This window comes from Salvelinus namaycush, chromosome 16, assembly GCF_016432855.1.
Source record: "Salvelinus namaycush isolate Seneca chromosome 16, SaNama_1.0, whole genome shotgun sequence".
In the NCBI taxonomy this organism is placed as follows: Eukaryota; Metazoa; Chordata; class Actinopteri; order Salmoniformes; family Salmonidae; genus Salvelinus; species Salvelinus namaycush.
Genome location: NC_052322.1, coordinates 23234472 through 23262082, shown reverse-complemented (window position 1 = coordinate 23262082; position 27611 = coordinate 23234472). Strand labels below are relative to the sequence as shown.

General features: G+C 42.3%; 1 protein-coding gene across 3 annotated transcripts in view; it reads left to right on the top strand.

Moving 5' to 3' along the window:
- Window positions 1-3971: 3971 nt before the first annotated feature.
- Window positions 3972-27611, top strand: part of LOC120061200 (beta-catenin-like protein 1) — a 37335-nt gene continuing 13695 nt past the window's right edge. For 2 of the 3 annotated variants that reach the window (XM_039010822.1, XM_039010820.1), the window contains exons 1-11: window positions 3972-4087; window positions 5929-6105; window positions 9322-9428; window positions 12632-12771; window positions 12969-13066; window positions 13985-14078; window positions 14651-14742; window positions 14938-15010; window positions 15462-15520; window positions 17165-17313; window positions 19804-19985. In XM_039010822.1, the coding sequence (XP_038866750.1) occupies window positions 4058-4087; window positions 5929-6105; window positions 9322-9428; window positions 12632-12771; window positions 12969-13066; window positions 13985-14078; window positions 14651-14742; window positions 14938-15010; window positions 15462-15520; window positions 17165-17313; window positions 19804-19985 (1201 nt within the window). In that variant the 5' untranslated portion in view covers window positions 3972-4057. The remainder of the gene's footprint in view (window positions 4088-5928; window positions 6106-9321; window positions 9429-12631; window positions 12772-12968; window positions 13067-13984; window positions 14079-14650; window positions 14743-14937; window positions 15011-15461; window positions 15521-17164; window positions 17314-19803; window positions 19986-27611) is intronic. The other variant, XM_039010821.1, reaches the window with a different exon arrangement.

Below are 27611 nucleotides of genomic sequence, written 5' to 3'. Positions count from 1 at the left end.
CATGCCTTTTGGCAAACACCAAATATGTTTGCTTATTTTTTTCTGGCCACTCTTCCGTAAAGCCCAGCTCTGTGGAGTGTACGGCTTAAAGTGGTCCTATGGACAGATACTCCAATCTCCGCTGTGGAGCATTGCAGCTCCTTCAGGGTTATCTTTGGTCTCTTTGTTGCCTCTCTGATTAATGCCCTCCTTGCCTGGTCTGTGAGTTTTGGTGGGTCTTGGCAGGTTTGTTGTGGTGCCATATTCTTTCCATTTTTTAATAATGGATTTAATGGTGCTCTGTGGGATGTTCAAAGTGTCTGATATTTTTTTATAAGCCAACCCTGATCTGTACTTCTCCACAACTTTGTCCCTGACCTGTTTGGCGAGCTCCTTGGTCATCATGGTGCCACTTGCTTGGTGGTGTCCCTTGCTTGGTGGTGTTGCAGACTCTGGGGCCTTTCAGAACAGGTGTATATATACTGAGATCATGTGAGAGATCATGTGACACAGATTGCACACAGGTGGACTTTATTTAACAAATGATGTAACTTCTGAAGGTAATTGGTTGCACCAGATCTTATTTAGAGGCTTCATAGCAAAGGGGGTGAATACATATGTACTCACCACTTAAAAGAAATATATATTTAGAAATTTTTGAAACAAGTATTTTTTTAATTTCACTTCACCAATTTGGACTATTTTGTGTCTATCCATTACATGAAATCCAAATAAAAATCAATTTAAATTACAGGTTGTAATGCAACAAAATAGAAGAAACGCCAAGGCAGGTGAACAAGGCAGAATACATTTTTCGTGAGGGAAAAATCAAGTCTGAAATTTTAATGTGGAAATTACTAATTTCAGAAGCCTTTTTAAACCTCAAATGCATTGCAGGAAAGTTATCAAATTAAGATCCTACACCTGTATAGGCCCACATTTATTATATAAAAAAAAATGTATTTATTTAACTAGGTACAACACTTATGAACACCAATTGTTTTGGGGAGGGAAACATGTGTGTGGTGGAAATATCTCAGAAGGAATTATGCAATTCATTTTATTGCACCATCTGACTCATGGGCCAAACAATGCTTTGTATTTCACAAAGTCAGGCCACCATATCCCCCTGATGTTAAATGATGAAGTCACAGTGTGGAGCCCGGCACACTCAGCGTAGCTGCGATGCAATCACTGGCGACCTCTACAGATTAGCGTAATCAGCTCTCACAGCTTGTGTGAAATTATATTGCTCCGAATGAAAGGAAACGGATGGAATTCAATGGAAAGGATCCAGCGGCACAGCCCAAATACATTGGGGGGAAGAGATGTCATTAACACAGTGAGCAGACACTGTGTGAAAAGCCCAGCATCTTCAGGGATCATGGTACAAGTTAATTTAATTATGTTGAACAGGGGAGATTCATGGTGGCTTTGGGGTTCAGCAGGAGGAAACAAGAGTTGATTGATTTAAAGATTTTTAAAAACTTTTTGGCAAATGGTCCTTGAAAGTCATTGCTCACATGATGACTGCACTGCAGCTGGACAGAAATGAGGAAACCTGTCATCTGTGACATCTTCTGTTTTATGTTTTACAGTACCTGCCTTTCACTGACTCCTCAGGCATGCATCCCTAATGGTACTGACAAGGTCTTTTTTTTTTTACCTTAAACTTACATATTCCTATATAATACTTGCAGTGGTGGCTGGTGGCACATTAAATGGGGAGGACAGGCAAATATTGCCTGGAACAGAATTAATGGAATGGTCTCAAACACATCAAACACCTGGTTTCCATGTGTTTGATACCATTCCATTCACTTCATTCCATTCATTTTTATGAAATGTCCTCCCTTCACCAGCCTCCTCTACTAGTACTTGTATTCACATCCAATGTACGTCTTGTCTTTGTTGTATAGAGGAGCTGAATATTAACAAATTTTGAGGCAGACATCACGTTCTGATAAGGCTTTCCTTCTGTCAGGGGATCCCCTTGCAGATGGTTGTTGATTAACATTGTTGTCAAGGCCACTATTAGGAATATGCTCCTGCATGTTGATTTGAATGCCATAAGGACAAAGTAGAGGAAACTGTAACCAGTAACCACATCTTATGTTGATTAAAGAAAGACTCAGAGATATGACGTAGATGCAGAAAGTAAACCGCATAGTGGGTCAATTTCCATATCAATTAAGAGCATTGAAACACGAGGTTCAACTTCTCCTCTGTTTTGTCCTGTGGCTCCCACGCTGTAAAAGTGTGAAGCGAACCCATGCACATGCACAGATGTGTGACTGTGCGAGAGTGAAGCCTTGCGTCTCGCTCATCTCAATATCTGCAGTGCTGCTTGTGGCAATTTCATTTTCACTGAGTGTACCTTTAATATAATAAAGCTCAGTTATAGGCTTTCCTATACGCTTTCCTTGACCATCTTTGTGTTAAGGAACAGGTTAACGTCTTTAAAACAATAGTTGATGTTGTATCTGTGTATTAAAGATTAAACAAGGTTTTGACTGCAGTTAATCCAGTTTTAAGTCTGGAGGAGGATAGAGAGTTTTTAATAGCACCACAGCTGGCCTTGTTTTATTGCTTTAGGAGGGAGGTAATAGAAAAACTACAACAACCAGAGGGCCATAAAAATCGTTGGTAATTAAGTCTCTGGGTAATTATTTTCAGCCAAACATTAATTTTACAGGTTTAATAGATGTTCCAATGGTTTCCAGGGCCAAGTGCCTTGGGCCTGGTTTGTAATGCAGTACCATTAATCATGGGTTCTTTCTCCAACTTTAAGTCTTCATAATAACAGTAACAATGTTCTCTTATGTCTTCGCAGGAAAGTTTCAACCAAACAAAACACCCAGACAGGACAAAGTAATATAGCCATGGAGAACATTAAAATAACAATTGTGGACTTAAATTTAGCGTTACCACACACTGCTCATCATTCATGGCTGCCAAGGTTATGAGAGATGCCACCTCCAGCAGCGTTTCTTGGAGCCCTTATGGTATATTTTCCATCTCAAACACAGCATGTGTAGTGTGAGGTAAGACAGATTTTAATTACCTACATAGCAGGGGGTTTTGGAGACACTGCTGACCGTTGACCATAGCCACTCACACTTTTCTCCTTCTTTGTTTATCAACACCTGTTTATCAACACTCTGCTTGGCTTTTATACAGTAGGGTCATCTTCACTGGATTGGTAAGAACAACCATATTTTCCATCAATTGTAACAGCGTCATGAAGTGTGAGTATTTTGCCTTGCCAAAGGGCTTGTGTTTTCTAACTTAGAATTTTACTGCCCGTCTCCTCTCTTTTCCCTTGTGTTGCTAGCATCGCAAGCTTGACTCGTTTACAATGGCCTCCTGTTTGGATATTGTTGTTATTGCACTACTGTCACAGATCGCTGGTCACAGTGAAGGGTGACAACATGGAGGCCCCTGCCAGACAGCACTCATAAATCCCGAATGATGCAGATTGAAAAAGTGGTTTTCTGCTTGTCTCACATGCAGCTTTGCGCTGAATCTTTATTTCTCTTTTTTTTTTTTTTTTACAGACACTCTGTTAGAGGACTTTCAATGCTGTGTAGAGTGTGTACGTGTATTTGTGTGTGACTGTGTGTGTGCGTGTGTTGCATCATGCCATAGTTGCTCTGTAATTATTTTTAAATTAATAACAGTATTATGATTATGTAATTACAATGCTGCAAACTGCAGATATGGTTCAGGAAACAAATCCTGAAAATAAAATAAAGTCCTGTAAAAGTTACCACCTGCATAATTATCGTATAACAATAAATGTAAATTCAATGTCATTCTATAGTATCTGTGCAACTTGTAAAGTAAACAGGAAAACGTGTTGCCCCTTAATTTATGGGGACCGACAGCTAAGGCCCTTGGAATGTCAAGTCCCCATCACAGTTCCCCAAAGCAAGCCTCCTCTTCAGAATATCACGACAACGCAGTGCTTTACGGTAACATTTGCTGTTTTAAGTTTGTAGCGGGACATTGCGAGGCTGACATAGCCACTATTCATTGTTGATAACTGTAACGTTTGCCCGAAACTTAACATTTCGTCATGGACGTAGGCGAGCTACTGAATTATCAGGTAATTAGCTGGTTAGACATATCCTCATATCCCAGCTAGCTAACTTACCGGTAACGTTAGTTAGCTAGCAAAATAAGGGTGCTGTAAACAGCGTCTTTGACTCTAGCCCTAACTGTTAGCTACTGGCTAAAATGATTGGTAATTAGCGAATAAACCAAGTTCGCTTAGCTAGTTAATGTTGTGACAAATTTAAAGAGTTGGCTATCTGATGTCAATTTAGCCTAACTAAAGTTAGCACGTAAAGGTAACAAGTTACTGTAGCTAACTAACTACAGTATCTAGCTAAGCTAGCTACCTTGTGTTACAAACGCTTGCCTACCTCAGCTAAAGATATTTGCTCTTTTTTCTATCTGTGGCTCAGCCTTGTTAGCTAAAGTAATGTTGCTTTCGTGGAATGTAATTTCTTGAGCACACTACATGGCCAACAGTATGTGGACACCTGTTCGTCGAACATCCCATTTCAAAATAATGGGCATTAATATGGTTGGTCACCCCTTTCCTGCTATAACATCCTCCACTCTTCTGGGAAGGCTTGCCACTAGATGTTGGAACATTGCTGCAGAAACTTGCTTCCATTCAGCCACAAGATCATTAGAGAGGTCGGGCACTGATGTTGGGCGATTAGGCCTGGTTTGCAGTCAGCTTTCCAATTCATCCCAAAGGTGTTGTATAGGGTTGAGGTCAGGGCTCTGCGCATGCCAGTCAAGTTCTTCCACACTGATCTCAACAATCCAATTCTGTATGTACCTCGATTTGTGCACGGGGGCATTGTCATGCTGAAACAGGAAAGGGCATTCCCCAAACTGTTGCCAGAAAGTTGGAAGCACAGAATTGTCTAGAATGTCATTGCGTGCCGTAGCGTTAAGATTTCCCTTCACTGGAACTAAGGGGCGTGAATTATGAACAAGCAGCCCCAGACCATTATTCCTCCTCCACCAAAACTTTACAGTTGGCACTATGCATTGGGGCAGGTACAGTGGCTTGCGAAAGTATTCACCCCCTTGGCATTTTTTTCCCATTTCAATTTGGACTATTTTGTGTCTGTCCATTACATGAAATCCAAATAAAAATCCATTTAAATTACAGGTTGTAATGCAACAAAATAGAAAAACTGCCAAGGGGGTGAATACTTTTGCAAGGCACTGTAGCGTTCTCCTGGCATCCGCCAAACCCAGATACGTCCGTCGGACTGCCAGATCGTGAAGCGCGATTCATCACTCCAGAAAACCCGTTTCCACTGCTCCAGAGTCCAATGGCGGTGAGCTTTAAACAACTCCTGCTGCCGCTTGGCATTGCACGTGGTGATCTTAGGCTTGTGTGCAGCTGATCGGCCACGGAAACACATTTCGTGACGCTCCCGACATACAGTTCTTGTGCTGACGTTGCTTCCAGGGGCAGTTTGGAACTCGGTAGTGAGTGTTGCAACCGAGGACAGATGATTTTTACATGCTTTAGAATTCGGCAGTTCTGTTCTGTGAGCTTGTGTGGCTGACCACTTCTCGGCAGAGCCGTTGTTTGAAGGTGGCATCCAATGATGGTACCACATTGAAAGTCACTGAGCTCTTCAGTAAGGCCAATGTTTTTTCTATGGAGATTGCATGGCTGTGTGCTCAATTTTATACACCTGTCAGCAATGGGTGTGGAATACACACATTTGAATTTGTCCACATACTTTTGGCCATAGTGTGTATCAGAAAATCAAGTGCTATTGCATGTAAAGATGAATGCATTTGCTACATTATTAACTGTTTGCTTGGATACATTGCAAAGCCTTATGACTTGACATCCCTGTTTTGATGTACCTGCTCAACATGGTGTTGATGGTGTGATCTTCATTGTAGCCTGACAGGGGGGCAAAGCGTCTGCGGGATGATGATGATGATGACCCCAGAAGCAAGAAGGTTGGCAGAGAACTGGCCAGACGCCTGGAGAGAGATGACGGTGAGGACCCGAGTGGTGACAGGAAGAAGATACTGGAGAAACTCATGGATGATGATGAGGATGCAGACGACCAAGAGGTGGGCACAGTTTTACTGACATAAAATCAATCAAATCAAATTGTTTTAGTCGTATGCGCCGAATACAACAGGTGTAGACCTTACAGTGAAATGCTTACTTACAAGCCCTTAACCAACAATGCAGTTTAAAAAATAAGAATAAGAAATAAGAGGAACAAGTAATTAAAGAGCAGCAGTAAAATAATAGCGAGAATATATACAGGGGGTACCGGTAATGAGTCAATGTGCGGGGGCACCAGTTAGTGGAGGTAATTGAGGTAATATGTACATGTAGGTAGAGTTATTAAAGTGACTATGCATAGATAATAACAGAGTAACAATGGTGTAAAAGAGGGGGCAGCAATGCAAATAGTCTGGGTAGCCACTTGATTAGATGTTCAGGAGTCTTATGGCTTGGGGGTAGAAGCTGTTTAGAAGCCTCTTGGACCTAGACTTGGCGCTCTGGTACCGCTTGCATGCGGTAGCAGAGAGAACAGTCTATGACTAGGGTGGATGGAGTCTTTGATAATTTTTAGGGCCTTCCTCTGACACCGCCTGGTATAGAGGTCCTGGATGGCAGGAAGCTTGACCCCAGTGATGTACTGGGCCGTACGCACTACCCTCTGTAGTGCCTTGCGGTCGGAGGCCGAGCAGTTGCCATACCAGGCAGTGATGCAACCAGTCAGAATGCTCTCGATGGTGCAGCTATAGAACCTTATGAGGATCTGAGGATCAATGCCAAATCTTTTCAGTCTCCTGAGGGGGAATAGGTTTTGTCGTGCCCTCTTCACGACTGTCTTGGTGTGCTTGGACCATGTTAGTTTGTTGGTGATGTGGACACCAAGGAACTTGAAGCTCTCAACCTGCTCCACTGCAGACCTGTTGATGAGAATGGGGGCGTGCTCGGGCTTCCTTTTCCTGTAGTCCACAATCATCTCCTTTGTCTTGATCACGTTGAGGGAGAGGTTGTTATCCTGGCACCACACGGCCAGATCTCTGACCACCTCCCTATAGGCTGTCTTGTTGGTGATCAGACCGAGCACTGTTGTGTCATCGGCAAACTTAATGATGGTGTTGAAGTTGTGCCTGGCCGTGCCGTCATGAGTGAACAGGGAGTACAGGACGGGACTAAGCACACACCCCTGAAGGGCCCCTGTGTTGAGGATCAGCGTGGCGGATGTGTTGTTACCTACCCTTACCACCTGGGGGCGGCCCGTCAGGAAGTCCAGGATCCAGTTGCAGAGTGATGAGCTTTGAGGGCACTATGGTGTTGAACGCTGAGCTGTAGTCAATGAATGGCATTCTCACATAGGGCATTTGCAAATTGGAGTCCGTTTAGTGTTTCTGGGATAATGGTGTTGTGAGCCATGACCAGCCTTTCAAAGCACTTCATGGCTACAGATGTGAGTGCTATGGGTCGGTAGTCGTTTAGGCAGGTTACCTTAGTATTCTTGGGCACAGGGACTATGGTAGTCTGCTTAAAACATGTTGGCATTACAGACTCGGACAGGGAGAGGTTGAAAATGTCAGTGAAGACATTTGCTAGTTGTTCAGCGCATGCTTGCAGTACACATCCTGGAAATCCGTCTGGCCTTGTGAATGTTGAGCCTGTTTAAAGGTCTTACTCACATCGGCTTCGGAGAGCGTGATCACACAGTCTTCCGGAACAGCTGGTGCTCTCATGCATGTTTCAGTGTAATTTGCCTCGAAGCGATCGTAGAAGTAGTTTAGCCTGTCTGGTATGCTCGTGTCACTGGGCAGCTCTCGCCTGTGCTTCCCTTTGTAGTCTGTAATGGCTTGCAAGCCCTGCCACATCCGACGAGCGTCGTAGTCGGTGTAGTACGATTTGATCTTGGTCCTGTATTGACGTTTTGCCTGTTTGATGGTTCGTTGGAGGGCATAGTGGGATTTCTTATAAGCTTCCGGGTTAGAGTCCTGCACCTTGAAAGCGGCAGCTCTAGCTTTTAGCTCAGTGTGGATGTTGTCTGTAATCCATGGCTTCTGGTTGGGTATGTACGTAGTCACTGTGGGGACGACGTCATCGATGCACTTATTGATGAAGCCAATGACTGATGTGGTGTACTCCTCAATGCCATCGGAGGAATCCCGGAACATATTCCAGTCTGTGCTTGCAAAACGGTCCTGTAGCTTAGCATCTGCTTCATCTGACCACTTTTATTGATCAAGTCACTGGTGCTTCCTGCTTTCATTTTTGCTTGTAAACAGGAATCGGGAGGATAGAATTATGGTCAGATTTGCCAAATGGATAAAGGTGGTCTAGAGTTTTTTTCCCTCTGGTTGCACTTTTAACATGCTGATAGAAATTTGATAAAACGGATTTCAGTTTCCCTGCATTAAAGTTCCCGGCCACTAGGAGCGCCGCCTCTGGATGAGAGTTTTCATGTTTGCTTATGGCGGAATACAGCTCATTGAGTGCGGTCTTGGTGCCAGCATCCGTCTGTGGTGGTAAATAGACAGCTACAAAAAATACAGATGGTGTGGTCTACAGCTTATCATGAGATAGTCTACCTCAGGCGAGCAAAACCTTGAGACTTCCTTAGATATTGTGCACCAGCTGTTGTTTACACATTTACATAGGATGCCACCCCTTGTCTTACCAGACGCCACTGTTCTATCCTGCCGATAGAGCGTATAACCAGCTAGCTGTATGTTGATAATGTTGTCGTTCAGCCACGACTCCGTGACGTGTAAGATATTCGTTTTTAATGTCCCGTTGTTAGTTTAATCTTCCTCGTAGGTCGTCGATTTTATTTTCCAATGATTGCACATTATCTAGTAGAACGGAAGGCAGTGGGGGTTTATTCAATCGCCTACGAATTCTCAGAAGTCAGGCCCACCTCCGCCCTCTTTTTCTCCGTCTTCTCTTTACGCAAATGACGGGGATTTGGGCCTGTTCCCGGTAAAGCAGTATGTCCTTCACTTCGGACTCGTTAAAGGAAAAAAAAGCTTCTGCCAGTTCGTGATGAGTAATCGTTGTTCTGATGTCCAGAAGTTATTTTCGGTCGTAAGAGACGGTAGCAGCAACATTATGTACAAAATAAGTAAAAACAATAAGTTACAAACAACGCAAAAAAACGAACAGAAAATCAGTTGATTAGGAGCACTTAAAGCGTCAGCCGTCTTCTCTCATGCGGCGTTAAATGTGCTGATCTTGTTCCTAAAATACTTTTTTGTTGTCTTGGTTACACTTTTCACAAAAGGGCACTCTGTTTTCAGGGTGAACCAGTGGATGAGAGTTCGGTGAAGAAAATGATCCTGACCTTTGAAAAAAGGTCCTACAAAAACCAGGAGCTGAGGATAAAGTTCCCAGACACCCCGGGGAGGTGAGTTAATGAGGGACATTTATACATAAGGCTGTGACGGTCATGGAACTTTGGATGACTTTATATTTGAGATTCTTCAAAGTAGTCACCCTTTGTCTTGATGCCAGCTTTGCACACTCTTGGCATTCTCTCAACCAGCTTCATGAGGTAGTCACCTGGAATGCATTTCAATTAACAGGTGTGCCTTGTTAAAAGTAAATCTGATTTTCTTTCCTTAATGTGTTTGAGCCAATCAGTAGTGTTGTGACAAGGTAGGAAGAAGATAGCCCTATTTGGTCAAATAACAAGTCCATATTATGGCAAGAACAGCTCAAATAAGCAAAGTGAAATTACTTTAAGTTTCTTCATGGGCAGTTGCAAAAACCATCAAGCGCTATGATGAAACTGGTTCTCATGAGGACCGCCACAGGAAAGGAACGCCCAGAGTTACCTCTACTGCAGAGTTCTTTAAGAGTTAACTGCACCACAGATTGCAGACCAAATAAATGCTTCACTGAGTTCAAGTAACAGACACATCTCAACATCAACTGTTCAGAGGAGACTGTTTGAATCAGGCCTTCATGGTCGAATTGCTGCAAAGAAACCACTACTAAAGAACACCAATAAGAAGAGACTTGCTTGGGCTATGAAACACGAGCAATGGAGATTAGACAGGTGGAAATATGTCCTTTCGTCTGATGACTCCAAATGTTCTATTTTATTTTGGGGTTCCAACCGCCATTTCTTTGTGAGACGCAGAGTAGGTGAACGGATGATCTCTGCATGTGTGGATCCCACCGTGAAGCATGGAGGATGTGTGGGGGTGCTTTGCTGTTGACCCTGTCTGTGATTTATTTAGAATTCTAGGCACACTTAACCAGCATGATTATCACAGCATTCTGAAGCGATACGCCGTCCCATCTGGTTTGGGCTTAGTGGTACTATCACTTGTTTTTCAACAGGGCAATGACCCAACACACCTCCATAGTAGAGAGAGTGATTTATTTCAGCTTTAATTTCTTTCATCACATTCCCAGTGGGTCAGAAGTTTGCATACACTCAATTAGTATTTGGTAGCATTGCCTTTAAACAAGCTTCCCACAATAAATTGGCTGAATTTTGGCCCGTGCCTCCTGAAAGAGCTGGTGTAACGGAGTCAGGTTTGTAGGCCTCCTTGCTCGCACACGCTTTTTCAGTTCTGCCCACAAATTTTCTATAAGATTGAGGTCAGGGCTTTGTGATGGCCACTCCAATACCTTGACTTTGTTGTCCTTAAGCCATTTTGCCACAACTTGGAAGTATGCTCGGTGTCATTGTCCCTTTGGAAGACCCATTTGCGACCAAGCTTTAACTTCCTGACTGATGTCTTGAGATGTTGCTTTAATATATCCACATCATTTTCCTCCCTCATGATGCCATCTATTTTGTGAAGTGCACCAGTCCCTCTAGCAGCAAAGCACCTCCACAACATGATGCTGCCACAACCGTGCTTCACGGTTGGGATGGTGTTCTTCGGCTTGCAAGCATCCCCCTTTTTCCTCAATGTAACAATGGTCATTATGGCCAAATAGTTCTATTTTTGTTTCATCAGACCAGAGGACATTTGGACATCTTTGCAATTGCACATCTTTGTGCAATTGAAAACCGTAGTCTGGCTTTTTTTATGGCGGTTTTGGAGAAGTGGCTTCCTTGCTGAGCGGCCTTTCAGGTTATGTCGATATAGGACTCGTTTTACTGTGGATATAGTAACTTTTGTGCCTGTTTCCTCCAGCATCTTCACAAGGTCCTTTGCTGCTGTTCTGGGATTGATTTGCACTTTTCGCACCAAAGTACGTTCATCTCTAGGAGACAGAACGCGTTTCCTTCTTGAGCGGTATGACGGCTGCGTGGTTCCATGGTGTATATACTTGCATACTGTTGTTTGTGCAGTTGAACGTGGTACCTTCAGGCGTTTGGAAATTGCTCCCAAGGAAGAACAAGACTTGTGTAGGTCTACAATTTTTTTTCTGAGGTCTTGGCTGATTTCTTTAGTTTCCCAAGATGTCAAGCAAAGAGCCACTGAGTTTGAAGGTAGTCCTTGAAACACATCCACAATCAAATTTGTGGAATGTTTGAAAAACGAGTTGTGTATGTTGTGTGTAAAGTGTATGTAAACTTCCGACTTCAACTGTGTGTGTATGTGTATATATATTTATTTATTTTAAGAGGTACATTTTCTCCTCCACTCCTGACTGCATGGGCTGTAGGCTAGATTGACGATAACAGGTTAAGATTCCATGTGTAAACTTTTTGAATATTAACAGGTTTATGTGACGTGCCGTTGCGAAATACCAGCGCCGTTGTTGACTAGAATAGCTGGTCCCGTTGCTGCAAAGAGTTGTGGGATATTAGAATCCTCTTGTCTTAACCTTTGTTCGTAAATTTGCTTTGGCTATCTACTCCGATTTCAGAGCTCTCTCGTTTGTGTGACAGAGTGCAGAATAACTGATGAATTGACGAACCCTCAACACCCATTGAATTTGACAGGTATCAGTAAACATCAGACAAAAAAACGGAAATAAATTGTTGCTAGCAGCACAGTTACAATCCCCAACTCTCTAGATAACAGGACAACAGTCCCACCAGCTCTACTAGGGCGAGTAAAATAGTCAGTGAGGTGTTCTCTCATTTGTGTCTGGCAGTAGCTAGCAAGCTAGCCAACTTTAGCCAGTTAACTTGGGTGCTTGACTGCCGTTAGGTCAGAATGCTTGCATACTTTTCCCCCTAGACCAGAGCGTCCAGTGTGCACTCTGAACAATCCAAGAGCGTAAACACTGAATTTACGCACAGATAATCTGACAACGCTCTGAATATAAGAACCCCCAGAGTGCACTCTGAGCGCACTCACACTCCAGAGTGAATTTACAAACACACCCTTAGTCATCTTCAACCTAGACTGCAGGGAGGGGGGCGTTGCCTAGGCACCGAAGACTCTTTTGTTAAAACAGTTATGACGGTTATTTTATTTTCATGGCGGTCTTCATCCATAACCGTCGGTTTCACGTTTATACGGTAATCGTGCCAGCCCTAGTTATACATGAAGTATTCATGCCTTTGTCTTATAAAGGTATAATTCTATTTTAAGGGTAAATTGATCTGCTCCAGTCTTTAATTACATGACATTGCATTCAACAAGTCTGGACTTATTTTCCATTTCTGACATACTTTATTATGCCTCTGCTCAGGTTCATGGAAACAGAGCTGGATCTGAATGACATCATCCAGGAGATGCATGTCATCGCCACCATGCCTGATCTCTACCACCTCTTGGTGGAGCTCAATGCTGTCCATTCCCTGCTGGGCTTACTCAGCCATGAGAACACAGATATCCTTTCCTTCAAAGATTGCTTACTGGGCATCATTCACTGTTAAATTCAGTTAATTTACCTGCACTTGTTAAACCATTGACTAATGCTATTCTATGCATTTTACCTTGAATAAGGCTACTAATTATTCAAAACTGAACCTAGAAAAAAATCAAACATATTAATACCCACTGTAAAAATCCTTAGCCTCTCCTACATATCGCCATTGCAGTGGTTGATTTGTTACAAGAGCTGACGGACATCGACACACTTCATGAAAGTGAGGAAGGCGCGGAAGTACTCATAGACTCTTTGGTGAGTCCATTTTGTTTGTATACAATCAAGTCATGGCTAGCTGCCATTTTGTGTTATTTCTCATCCCCCCTACAACCATATTGATGCTGATGATAAACTCAATAGATTAAAAGCAGATTCAATCCCAGCTAATGTCCATTGCCTTAGTGAAAATGGTCTGTCTTAAGTCTTCCGCGTGCTTCCCATCCGAAACAGCTTGTGCATATATTATGACGACATTTTGTGACGTTTATGTTAGTCCTGGTCTTCGGCAAGGTTTTTTTGGGCTGTTCGTTCCAAAGAAAAATCTTGAGGCGAACTTCAGAGCTGAAGTTTACGCCCCTTCGTCGGTCATTGGTCAACGGTAGGGATCCTTCAATAAAGTGTTTGTTGTCATTCAACGATAGATTACTCGTTTTCATGCATATTCTTTCACTTGAGAAATACTGCACCGAACATCTTAGATGTAAAATTGCGCGACTAAGATCTCTGCAAAAACTGCAAAATGAATGACCGATTTCTTGAGTTGTCTTAGATTAATTCTGACTATTTTGAGGAGTGTATACTGGCTACGGCGTCTCAAGATGGACAAACATTACTTTTGCCTGGTCTTTTCTGGTATTTCAGCTAAGGTCTTTTATGGGAGTATGCGAGCACACTCGTTCGTTTCCAAACGAAGCATGCGGAAGCCTTAGCCCTCCCTTTGCACTCACTTTGACAGCAGCAAAGTTATTGGCGGTTTTCTGGAAAAGGTTGAGTACCCCATCATAATGTCGGCTGACATTTAGAAAGACCATGGAGGCAAAGGTCAAATCACTCGTCTTATATGACTTATAAGTTAACAACGGAAATTAGGCCTGAGCCTTTATTGTTGTCACTCAACCACACAGTATTCCGTAATGCTGTGATGAAACAGCCTGTCTTCTTCTCTAACTGTAGTTGGAGGGACAGGTTGTGGCCCTTCTGGTGCAGAACATGGAGAGGCTGGATGAGCAGGTGAAGGAGGAGGCAGATGGAGTCTACAACACGTTAGGTAAGACCCACTGCAGAATGATTGGACAAAATATGGGGATTATTAAAATGTTTGTAAATGCTGGCGTGGAGCAGTTTTAGCCCATAGTCTGAAAATCTGTTTGTCATAACATGTCCTAACAGTTTGTGAATCAGTGAGATGCCCTCCATTCTATTCACATAGAAGAAACACATTCCGATTATTTAATCATTACATTTGGGCTCAGTGCGCCTAGTGTTTTGATGGCGTCTTATCAAGGCAGCTCTCCAGGCTTGAATAAGCCTTTTGTCTGCTTCGTGGTTGGGGCTCAGAGGCTCATGTCCTCCAGGATGGTGTCTGCTCAGCTGGAATTAGTGATAAAGGCTTCCCTCTTTTCCAGCAGGCCTATATTGCTCCTTCTCCTTGTCCTTCTGTCGTCTCTCTCCTCTGGGATTTTGCCGACCTTCTCCTGGCTGATTGAGATATAAGGTGTCTCAGACGGCTTTATAATGCAAGTATTAGCAAAGGAATCTGAGACCTCTATACTTCTCAGCGAGGTGCTGTCATAATCTGAAAGTCATTCGCCTCTCTTCTCTCCCATCACTCTCCATCAGCCATCATTGAGAACATGGCAGAGTTCAGGCCTGGCCTGTGCACAGAAGCAGCTCAGCAAGGACTCATGCAGTGGTTGCTAAAGAGAATAAAGGTGAGGATATGACTGAAAATGACACAATCCATGGTTTATTGATGCTTTATGTAGAGGTTTTTGCAGGCTGGTTGGATGTGTCTCATTGAAAATGTCTGTTCTGGACCAGTACCTACAGTACAGAATATAGGCTTTCAATTGCTCATGCTGTCACTGATTTTAGCATTCATCACCCCCACCCTTTCTCTCTTTCAGGCAAAGATTCCATTCGATGCTAACAAGCTGTACTGCAGTGAAATCTTGGCTATCTTGCTTCAAAACAATGACAGTAAATTTACAGCCCTTTCTCCTCTACTTGCTGTACAAAGTGATGAAAACTGCTCTAGTCGAATGTGTTATTGTCGAATAAACATAGCCATAGAGGTGTTTGGTGTGATTACTCTGTCTGTGGACCAAAATAGTAGAGTAACATGACTGGTTAAAGTACACTTTTGTTAGTTACTGAGTGGCTGGGTCCAGAAGGCCTTCTAGTGCTGCTGGATGACAGTCAGGCACTATGTCCAGAACAATAATGCACTGGGCCACATTGATATTCTGTCCTATCTAATTTTCTTCTTGGTCTCCCCCTCTGAGTTTAGTTGCCTGGGTTGGTTGTGCTGCCTCGATCGATTCAGTCTCCCACCGTCCCGCTCTAACTATGTTTGTCAATGTTTATGTCCACAATATTTTAAGTTTCTCTCTCTCTCACGCTCTCTCTACACCTACCTACCTACCTCCAGGCACCAGGGAGCTCTTGGGGGAGCTGGATGGGATTGACGTTTTACTGCAGCAGCTCTCTGTAAGACTCCTAGGGATTTGACCAACCTGTCTGTTCACATTTTCTACTGCTCCTGCTCCTTCTCTCTCTCTGTTTCATCATGGTCTCTCTCTCACACACCTTACATCACACTGTTGAAGTTTCAGCAGCTCATAAGAACTGTGTTCTTTACAGTAGTGATCTATCCATACCCACTTCATGAACACAACCTCAGTTAGATTAGCCTTATGTGCAGGATTCTTTTGGCTAAGTATTATAATATTTGATATATTCAAGGTCTCCAGTATAATTCTGTCTAATGCAAATGAATAACATTTTGAAGTGTAACTTGATGCTAGACAGATTTTCTGCTTTGCTTCGTAAGTCTCTCCACTTTGTTGGTGATGCCGGTTGCAAGGTTTCGGTGTGTCCTTAGTTCCGAGGGCACTGCACCCAAAATGTATTTGGTTGAATACTGTTCTATCTTTGTGAGGTTTATCATACACAGCCAAAAATGAATTACAGTTACACTGTTTAAAGTCTGCCAATGAGCCAAACCAGTACATCATTTATTGCATTTATACTGAATTTACCAGCATCACAGTTCAAAGTAATTTCTGGCCATGTCAGTTCCCTGGTGATAGACAAGGTTGGGGAGTAATGGATTACATGTAATCCGTTACCAGCATAGATATTGTAATACAATTACAGATACTTTTGAAAACTAGATGATTACTTTCAAATTCAGAAAGGATGTTTTATTTTTGTATTTTTTTTAATCAACTTTCTGTTTGCTTAATGACATTCAAATCAGAGTTCCTCCCTTCTAAACTCCTCTGTGGTATTGTGCTCCATACAGTCAAAGACAAGTTAAATTTAAGAAGACCACGAGTGGGGCTTTTGTTGCTCAATAAAATTTGTGCTGATTCAAAAAAAAAATCTATAAGCCTAACGGACATATGCTCAAACTCACACACTTTTGATTGACTTAAACAGCTGCAAATTATCACTATCAAAGTGTCACCAACAAAAGCGTAAACAATAGGGCTATAGCAAATGCAGCATATGTCATTCATTTCTCACATGCAAAAGGGACTTTTCGGTAGTGCTCAAAGCATGCCATTCCATGAGAGCAGCATTTATTTTTCAACTCAAAACAATGAGCCCAATCCTCCATGACAACAAAATCATAAACAGAGTAGGCTAATAAATCCTTCGTTTTTGGCTAATGCTCATAATTCCAAGTCCTGTTTTTTAAGATCAAAGGATATTATACTGATTGGCATGACTGTCAGATTTCCAGACTTTGGTTTGTAATGTAAAGAGGGAGCATAATCGTATTATTACTATTATTGTCTGTTGTAGAAAGCAATGGATTAGTACATAACCAACCCATAAAGTAAAATGCAACATCCATTTATGGCCAGCTATGTAAACCCCTAACATCTATTTATCCTACAATAGATGTTGTTCAATTGGTAATTGTAACTTTTGTCTTCTCCTAATGCCTCTTAAGGGGAAGTCATCTAAAATTAACTAAGTAATCAGATTACATTACTCAGTTTGGGTAATCAAAGTGTTACGTTACTGATAAGTGTTGGACAGGTAACTAATAACTACCGGATTACATTTAGAAAGTAACCTACCCAACCCTGGTGATGAGCTGTGGGTGTCATTCTACTTCAGGTGTTCAAGCGCCACAACCCAGCCACGGCAGAGGAGCAGGAGATGATGGAGAACCTGTTTGATGCCCTGTGCTCCTGTCTGATGCTGGCTGCCAACCGGGACCGCTTCCTCAGGGGAGAGGGTCTGCAGCTTATGAACCTCATGCTTAGGTAAAGACCTTGATGTTGAACACCTCCACACACACAGCTCCGTTTTGAATATTTCAGTAATTGAATGTCCTAAGCTGTTGGTTGAAACAAACCATCTAAGTACCTCCTCAAAGGAGGTACTTGGCTCGGCTCTAGGCCTTTTTTAAACCCTCCTTTCAATTCACACTGGTCACTGGTGATCTGATATCTAAGTAGGGATTTACAGTGCATTCGGAAAGTATTCAGTTCTCTTCACTTTATCCACATTTTGTTACGTTACAGCCTTATTCTAAAACGGATTAAATAAATGTTTTTCATCAATCTACACACAATACCTCATAATGACAAAGCGAAAACAGGTTTTTAGAAATTATTGCTAATGTATTAAAAATAAATGGCAATATCACATTTACACAAGTATTCAGACCCTTTACTTTGTTGAAAGTAAAGCCATGAGTCTTCTTGGGTATGACGCTACAAGCTTGGTACACCTTTATTTGGGGAGTTTCTCCCATCCTTCTCTGCAGATCCTATCAAGCTCTGTCAGGTTGGATAGGGAGCGTAGCTGCTCAGCTATTTTCAGGTGTCTCCAGAGATGTTCGACTGGGTTCAAGTCTGGGCTCTGGCTGGGCCACTCAATGACATTTAGAGACTTGTCCCGAAGCCACTCCTGCATTGTCTTGGCTGTGTGTTAGGGTCGTTGTCCTGTTAGACTAGGGCGAAGGTTCACCTTCCAAGGTCCTGAGCGCTCTGGAGCAGGTTTTCATCAAGGATCACTCTGTACTTTGCTCTGTTCATCTTTCCCTCGATCCTTACTATTCTTCCAGCCCCTGCCGCTGAATAACATCCCCACAACATGATGTTGCCACCACCATGCTTCACCGTAGGGATGGTGCCTGGTTTCCTCCAGACGTGACACTTGGCATTCAGGCCAAAGAGTTCAATCTTGATCTGTGCCTCGACACAATCCTGTCTCGGAGCTCCACAGACAATTCCTTCAAACTCATGGCTTGGTTTTTGCTCTGACATGCACGGTCATCTGTGGGACCTTATATAGACCGGTGTGTGCCTTTCTAAATAATGTTCAATCAATTGAATCAATCAAGTTGTAGAAACATCTCAAGGATGGAAACAGGATGTACCTGAGCTCAATTTCCAGTCTCATAGCAAAGGGTCTGAATACTTATGTAAATAAGGTATTTATGTTTATTTTGAGTACATTTGCAACAATTTCTAAACTTGTTTTCGCTTTGTCATAATTGGGTATTGTGTGTAGATTGATGAGGAAAAACATGTATTTAATCCATTTTAGAATAAGGCTCTAAACGTAACAAAATGTGGTATAAGTGAAGGGGTCTGAATACTTTCCGAATGCACTGTATATACATTGACAGGGTTGAGTGTCTTTTTTCACAAAGCACGTCTCTGACTCTGCTCAGCTGCCAGTCCAGTCAATCAGTCGACACGGCGCTGAAGAACCATGACATTGACCTTAAAGAGCAATAAATAAACGTTACACGCATTTATGAAACCCTCCATGCCCAAGCTCTAATCATCATGCAGATGCCCGGCAGACAGCCGGATTTACACAAAAATCGACATCTATACTGAACAAAAGTATAAGCGGAACATGGATTTATGGATTTCACGTGACTGGGAATACAGATGTGCATCTGTTGGTCACAGATACCTTAATAAACATGGGCCTCGTGATTTTTGCTCCTTCAAAACTTGAGACATCTGTGGAATTGTGTGACAAAACTACATTTTACAGTGGCGTTGTATGTCCCCAGCACAGGGTGCACCTGTGTAATGATCATGCTGTTTAATAATCTTCTTGATATGCCACACCTGTCAGGTGGATGGATTATCTTGGCAAAGGAGAAATGGTCACTAAAAGGGATGGTAAAAAATAAATTAAAAAAAAGAGGCTTTTTGTGAGTATGGAACATTTCTGTGATTATTTATTTCAGTTCATGAAACATGGGACCAACACTTTACATGTTGCATTCATATTTTTGTTCAGTATAATTATAGCAATGCAAAACTCACTTTTATATCATCCACAGGAGAAAGCTTTCAGAATGGGTTATCTAGGGAGGAACGTGTAACTCTCTCTTTTCACTTCCCTTGAGATTCACAGAATCATAAGTTCTGCACCTCTACAAAAATAGAGAAAAGTATTGAAGCAGAGGTTAGGCTTTATCAAGGGGTTTGCAATATGAGCTTAGGAACACGGTTGAAGGCATCTTTATAATTGCCTCTGCATTCTTAAAACCATTTAACTTTGTCAAAAAAATGTACTACCTCATAAGCTGCAGAAACGTTGTGTTATGAGGAGTTATCTTTAAAGGACTGCCTATAGATTTAGATAGGGGAGAGGGACTCCATGTTGCTAGGTCACTAAGTCTGTGTGCCTGGCAAAAGACCATCATGAACATGCTGTGAGCTAGCTGTTGTGCCAGAGATAGTTGAGCCTTTCTGAAATGTTTTTTTTTGTACACTTCCCAGGGAAAAGAAAATGTCTCGGACCAGCGCTCTGAAGGTCTTAGACCACGGCATGATTGGCCCAGAGGGTTCTGATAACTGCCACAAGTTTGTGGACATCCTGGGCCTGAGGACCATCTTCCCCCTGTTCATGAAGACCCCTAAAAAGATGAGGAAAGCTGGGACAGTAGACAAAGAACATGAAGGTTTACTAATTTCTCTATACACTCCAAATTTCCATTGGAAACAAGAAATGATTGTTTGTCTGAAGTTACATTACAGTAGATATTTCCTCAGCAAAATCTGCAAAAGCTTACAACTGTCCCACTGAGTACCCAAAACACAATTTGCCATGGCAGGAGATCGAATCAGGTTTGTTTGATGGCTTTTTAGTCTGTCGATTTGTTATCAATATAGCTTTGATTCATTTGTTTGATTTTCTTCTCAGAAACCACACTTGCGTTGTGAAATAAGAAAATGCTTATCAGTGCTTATCAGCCACCCTCCCCTCCCCCTTTTGATGAGGTGGTCAACCAACAGGAAAACATCTCTCTCTCATTATATTTCATACGTCCTGACAGCCCACCCAAGGTGAACAAATTGGCTTCCTTTGTCTGTCCCCTTCATGTGGGGGACATAATTAATTAACCTGAGACCTGCAGAATAGCCTGAGATAACAGGGCCTGCTAAAGCTTATCCCCCTGGTGCTCCCACTGATGAACCTCCCACTAGTCACAGCCAAGCCAGCCAGCCATGAAGTATGGTTACACTGCTGTGTCCCGCTTTTAATGCTTAGAGTAATTGTATGCTGAGGCAGGAGGACATCTAGGTTATAGAACAGTGGACTACCGCTAGTAACGTACCGTTGGACTATAATAACCCTTTTCATATGCCTAGCCATGTTCCTAATGCATAGCATAATTTATTGACTAAGATGTGTCCTTACATCATTTGTGTTTTATATATTATTTTGAGTGACAACCATTTATAAAGTAGTGTAAGCACTATTTGGCACTTTTGCAACATTTTGAGTCGTCGCTTTTTCTTAATTTAGCAGTGACATTTTAGAATGCGTATTAAATTGCTATTGTTTTGAGGGCATATTATTTCCACATGACCATAGGATTTGTCATATAGCATGTGACAGTAATTAGACCTAGAGTGGCACCTCCTTTGCTGTAATTGAAAAACGGATGGGAAAATTGGTTCTCAAGAATAACACAATGCAGTCATAGATTAATTAATTATCAGCAGCTACAAATGAGACTAAATAATTAAGAGGCAAAGCACTCTCCAAACCCCTCTCTCTGTCATATACAGAGAGATTGATCCCCATGAAATCGCCTCTGAAAATATACTGAGGCCTAATGGCTGCGAATTGTCAGACATTTGTATACATAAGATAATCAAGAGAAGATGTTATAAGAAAATATTGCAGATAGCCGATAGCCTACCTTTTTAGATCTGTGTTCATTTCCATGTCCTAATGTTGTACATAGATTGAATGAGATTCTAGATGTACAGACTATATTTAACAAGCTAATGATGCACACAGTGTGGTAGAACAGAAGTAAACAGCTCATTTACATCCAGCAGCACAGTAGTTTTGACCGCAGCCCTTTTATAGTCTGTTTTGTTTTCCTTGGATGTTGAGCTAATGCCTTGGTGTTTCTTTAATGTCTCTATTATTCCCGTTTTCACGTCATACTGAAATGACAGAAGAATAGGAGCTGTAGTAGATGTGTTTTTAGGAGATCACTTTGTTTTAGGTGATAGGTCTAGTTAACAATTATTGTGATCAGTGCACAATATCACACGGGTTTTAATCTACCAGTAGTCTCAATCCTTTGAACTCAAGCTGGATGACTAGTTGCTGTATTACAGCCCTGTTCAGTCTCCTGTGTTGTCAATGAGGGATTTTGATCATGGGGAACTCATGCATACCTGCATATAAATCTATTTTGAATTGGTTTGAAACTTGGTCAATCCATTTCATTGTTGCTGATACCCAGCAGTGATAGGAGCCATAGTGTAGGCATCACATGGGTGTCGACAATCAAAATACCTTATGAAGTACAGCCCAGCCATGTCAGTGATTTCTTCCCCTGGACTATTCTAGTCAGGTATAGTGGGATCCTCAGACAGTACAGATGAGAGCCTGTACTTTGCAGAGGTGCCTGTGGTCTACTCTTAAGGGTTGATTGCTTTCTTCAGGGCACGGCTGGTTCTGGTTCAATCTCTCCCCAGCGGCAAGTTGTCAGGACCTGTCACCCTTAACCTCTACTGCTCCTCTGAGCTCAATTGCAGCGTGGTCCTCTTTTCTATTTGCATGTTAACTTAAAGCTGAGATCTGCATTAGGTGAAAAATCACCGCTGGCCGCCCCAGGCACATTTGTTATTGTTTAAACATTTTTATTAAACGACAGAGAGGAGCTCCAGCATTAAGGTAACAAATAAAATGTAGTACATACTCTGCTGTTAAATCGCGAGTGCAGTGATATCCGACACCCTTGTTGTAATATCAAAAACGGACGTGGCATTATCACCGCTACGGATTCTAACTTTAATGGCTGCTCCAGGTTGACGTGTAGCAGCTTTTCTTTGTAGATTATATTTTCAATAGGTGTTGATCATGGTAATACAGCAATAACATGGACCATTTCTTTGTCAAATTGCGTCACCTTGTTCTGGTTCTCTTGGACTGGAACAGAAAGTCTCTGGTACTTGGAGCTCCTCACCCATGAATCTGATCACCACGCTAGACTGAGACTGTTCACAGCCGACGCTACGTCAGCTCTCCCAGAGATTGGTATTATTTCCTCATTAATGTTTTTCACTTGTCCCCCACTCTGCTGCAGGGGCTGTGATATGGAAAGCATTTAGTGTTCTCTCCTGCTGCTGATTTCTGGAAGATGGGGCACTATGGATTGGCATAGTGGTAGTGGGGTGGCGGTGTAGTCTTTTTTAAGTTGATGAGTTCTACATTCAACGTGCATTTCCTCTCATTATTCACCAAGGAGGAGAGGAGGCAGTTAGAGCTGGTCAAGCACACTGCTGCATTGAGCAACTTTCTGACACGGAACCCAAACCGGCTGCGCGCGTGCGCCATTGTGCATACATTTATTTTGTCCCCCCACACCAAACGCGATCACGACACGCAGGTTAAAATATCAAAACAAACTCTGACCCAATTACATAGTTTGGGAACAGGTCAAAAAGCATTAAACATTTGTCAATTTAGCTAGTTAGCTTACACTTGCCAGCTAATTTGTCTTATTTAGCAAGCTTGCTGTTGCTAGCTAATTTGTCCTGGGATATAAACATTGAGTTGTTATTTTACCTGAAGTGCACAAGGTCCTCTACTCCGACAATTAATCCACACATAAAACGGTCAACCGAATCGTTTCTAGTCATCTCTCCTCCTTCCAGGCTTTTTCATTGTTTAACTTATATGGGGATTGGCATCTAAACTTTCATAGTATTACTTCTATTTTAGCCCCTGGCAACGCAGACTCTTGTTGACGTGTGCGAGCGAGCAGTGTGGGTGCAATAATTGAATAACATAGATTTCAAATGTTATTTTGCAACGCGAGAGCACGAGATGCGAGCGGTGTGGTCAGCCTATGAGAAACCAGCAGCAGTAGCAACCATTGCAGTCTATAGTATGCTATGTCTTGTTGTGATGTGCCTTTTGATAAGGCTAATAGATGTTCTATTCAAACGGGAGGATCTGCATAATTTTTCTAGGTCACGTCTAATGAACAGTTGGCCTTAATGTGGCCTACCTGTATTGAGCGAATGGGGTTAAACCGTTGTTATTATGTGTAATTCTGGAACACAGCGTGCCTGTATTTGATATACCATTGTGTTTTAGTTTAGTTGCATGAGTCCATTAACTAGTGCTGGGCGATTAACTGACATTTGGTGAGTGTGCTCAGTCCCCTCCTGTACTCCCTGTTCACCCACGACTGCATGGCCAGGCACGACTCCAACACCATCATTTAAGTTTGCAGACGACACAACAGTGGTAGGCCTGATCAACAACGAGACAGCCTATAGGGAGGAGGTCAGAGACCTGGCCGGGTGGTGCCAGAATAACAACCTATCCCTCAATGTAACCAAGACTTAGAAGATGATTGTGGACTACAGGAAAAAGTGGACCGAGCACGCCCCCATTCTCATCGACGGGGCTGTAGTGGAGCAGGTTGAGAGCTTCAAGTTCCTTGGTGTCCACATCAACAACAAAGTAGAATGGTCCAAACACACCAAGACAGTTGTGAAGAGGGCACAACAAAACCTATTCCACCTCAGGAAACTAAAAAGATTTGGCATGGGTCCTGAGATCCTCAAAAGGTTCTACAGCTGCAACATCTAGAGCATCCTGACTGGTTGCATCACTGCCTGGTACGGCAATTGCTCGGCCTCTGACCGCAAGGCACTTCAGAGGGTAGTGCGTACGGCCCAGTACATCACTGGGGCTAAGCTGCCTGCCATACAGGACCTCTACACCAGGCGGTGTCAGAGGAAAACCCTAAAAATTGTCAAAGACCCCAGCCACCCCAGTCATAGACTGTTCTCTCTAGTACTGCATGGCAAGCGGTACCGGAGTGCCAAGTCTAGGACAAAAAGGCTTCTCAACAGTTTTTACCCCCAAGCCATAAGACTCCTGAACAGGTAATCAAATGGCTACCCGGACTCTTTGCATTGTGTGCCCCCCCCCCCCCCCCCTTTTACGCTGATGCTACTCTCTGTTTATCATATAAGCATAGTCACTAACTATACATTCATGTACATACTACCTCAATTGGGCTGACCAACCAGTGCTCCCGCACATTGGCTAACCAGGCTATCTGCATTGTGTCCCACCTTACGCTACTGCTACTCTCTGTTCATCATATATGCATAGTCACTTTAACCATATCTACATGTACATACTACCTCAATCAGCTTGACTAACCGGTGTCTGTATGTAGCCTCGCTACTTTTATAGCCTCGCTACTGTATATAGCCTTTCTTTTTACTTTTGTTTTATTTCTTTACTTACCTATTTTTCACCTAATACCTTTTTTGCACTATTGGTTAGAGCCTGTAAGTAAGCATTTCACGGTAAGGTCTACACCTGTTGTATTCGGCGCACGTGACAAATAAACTTTGATTTGATTCGATTTTTGGGGGGGGGGCTTACATCTCTTACACTGAGATGCAGTGCCTTAGACAACTGCGCCACTCGAGAGGCTAATAATAAATACAAAAATCCCAATCAAAATCTGCCAGTTTAACATGGCTACAGTGGTGTTTGTCGACCATAAGACTTCCTGAAATCGTTTTTCTCATGAAAATGTCTGTTCCATCCGAACAGTTTGGACTACAAACTAATATGACCACTCTGGAAAGATGAGACTCACGAATATGATGGTGTTCTCCGTTGACTCGTCTGATGTGCCAACTTCTGTAGCGTCCGAACCATCATGGGACTCATCTGAAGGTAACTGCTAGCTGTAAAAAAAACAAAAAAAAACTTTTGTGACCACCACCCAATTTTTTTCACTGAAATTACATTGGTCTGCTGGATGTTTTATAGAATCACGATACGGAGAGAGTTGGATAAATCATTAGCGATACAGTTAATCAACCATACTGCATTTAAACATTAAGCACGTTCAGCCATTCCTTTTATTTCAACACTAGTTATCTTACGGACCATATTTATAATTTTTTCAAATAATGAAGACCCTCTATTCCTCTTTGAAAGCATTTAGATGAACAACCCCTCAGTTGCACCAACCACGTGGAACCATCCAAGTGTGGGTACAGAAAGTGGCCTGACGGGTGGCAAGGTTTTGCTTTGTGCAATTTACTGTAACAGGAACCCTTCAAAACCAAACAGTTTACAATAGGATTGCATGCCTTAAGTAGGCCTAAAACCTGCAGTAGGCTATTTATCAGCAGAAATTCACAATATAAGTTACATACATTTAATGGAGCTGTTATTACTGCTAGGTGTTCAAGCTTGAAGCCTTCTATCACTTGGGGTGTAGTGATCAGGCTGTGGAATGTCACACTGTGACCATGGCCCTGTGGCTAATGGCTTTTCTCATTGAGGGGCTCTGGAGTGTGCCATAGTGAAGACACTCATTCACAGACCTCATCGTCCTATCCTGATAACAGAGAGGAGCAGGTCTGGCCTAGGGTAAAGGCCAGGGCTGCATCTGAAATGGAAACCTATACCTTATATAGTGCACTACTTATGACCAGGGCCCATGGCTTTTGTTAAAAGTATTGAACTATATAAGGAATAGGGTGGCATTTAAGACACAGCCCAAGTGGTACTGTAACACACTCAGACTTTGAGTTGAACTGCCACCGACTGCAGACTAGTACTTCTTCCACAGCCTTCTGCAGCTCAGCCCAGGGAGTCTTAGCAGTGGTCTCAGTCCTTCACCAGAGGCACTTCTTATACTAGCTTTAATGATGTCCTAATTTACCCACCCAGCCACCACACCCCCACTGTGCCCATGTGACTCTGGTCCTCTGGAGATAGGGAGAGCTGAGACAGCACTTCCTTTCTGTGGTGCTGTTTGATGAACATGCTGCTGCTCTGTTTACTTCCTGAATTTGATGTCCCTCTTATTGTACAGTATTTAGTGGGGAAATAGGCCTATCACTGTGACTGCCGAAATATAAGTTTATAATAAGAGGGTGGGTGATATTTTTCCATTGAAATGTATTTCTTTGCTCCTGTATACTTGCCTTGCTCAGTTATTTGGCTGTTCATTTTCATAAAAAAAGCTGAAGATTTCTGATCAGCATGGTGTAGCTCCTAAAGCTTGAGAAGTGACAGCAACTCCCATGCCATCAGTAGTCTAATGACACCCCCTCACTGGATGACAAGGGTATGTCTTAATCAGCATCGATCTTGTGCACCTGTTTGTGTACAGTGCCCAGTAGCGATCAATAACATCCCACGGTGGTGTCAAGGTGCTGACAACAATTACCACTCGGCTTATGTTGACAAACTAATGTCCCCGGAAGTTGTATTCCCCTCATTATGTGTAGACAGTCCACTTGTTGACATTAGCTTAAGATGGTAAAACCTATCATAATAAACACAAACAGTTAATTATAAAACTAGTGAATAGAGTTGTGCGCTTGCTTTGTATGGCATTTATCTCTCTTACAAAATGTGTTGATAAGTGGCACATGGGAGAGCAGTATTGAGCACCTTCCTGAAGATGAGTCTTAAACCAAAATAGAATCAAGTCTTGTGCTTGTTGCTTAGCAACTTCCAAGATAAATTGAACTTAGAAATTGACCTCTTATTAATTGTCAAATTACAGTTTCATATCAGCATGTAAATGTTATTTTTCCGTCTTTTGTTTTAGTATTTTGTGTATGGCCAATTCATAAGCATATTATTTTGTCAGATTTAGGTCTAAATGTCAGATGCAGGTGTAAGCTGGAACAAAAGTGGTGTGTCACTGGGGTAGAGTAAATGTTCTGTGAAATGTGTGTTTTGGTTATTAGGTTAACAATAGCACTCGTAGGACCAATTTGCCTTTTGTTACTAATTTTGTCAATTAACCAGAGGTTTTGGAGCCCAGGCTCATTAAATGGCCACACACCCTCTACAGAAGGGCTTTTTATCACCACCAGAAAATTATATTCAATGACAAGCATAAAGGTTGTGGAGTATTACAGCCAGCCTTTAATGAAAATTGATTTTTAAATTTCATTACTTTGTATTTTTCCCTGCTAAGATTTTCCATGCTTATCTCTGCATAGTAATAGAAAATTATCATCAGTCCTAATCATTATATGTTTCCATTCCTGCC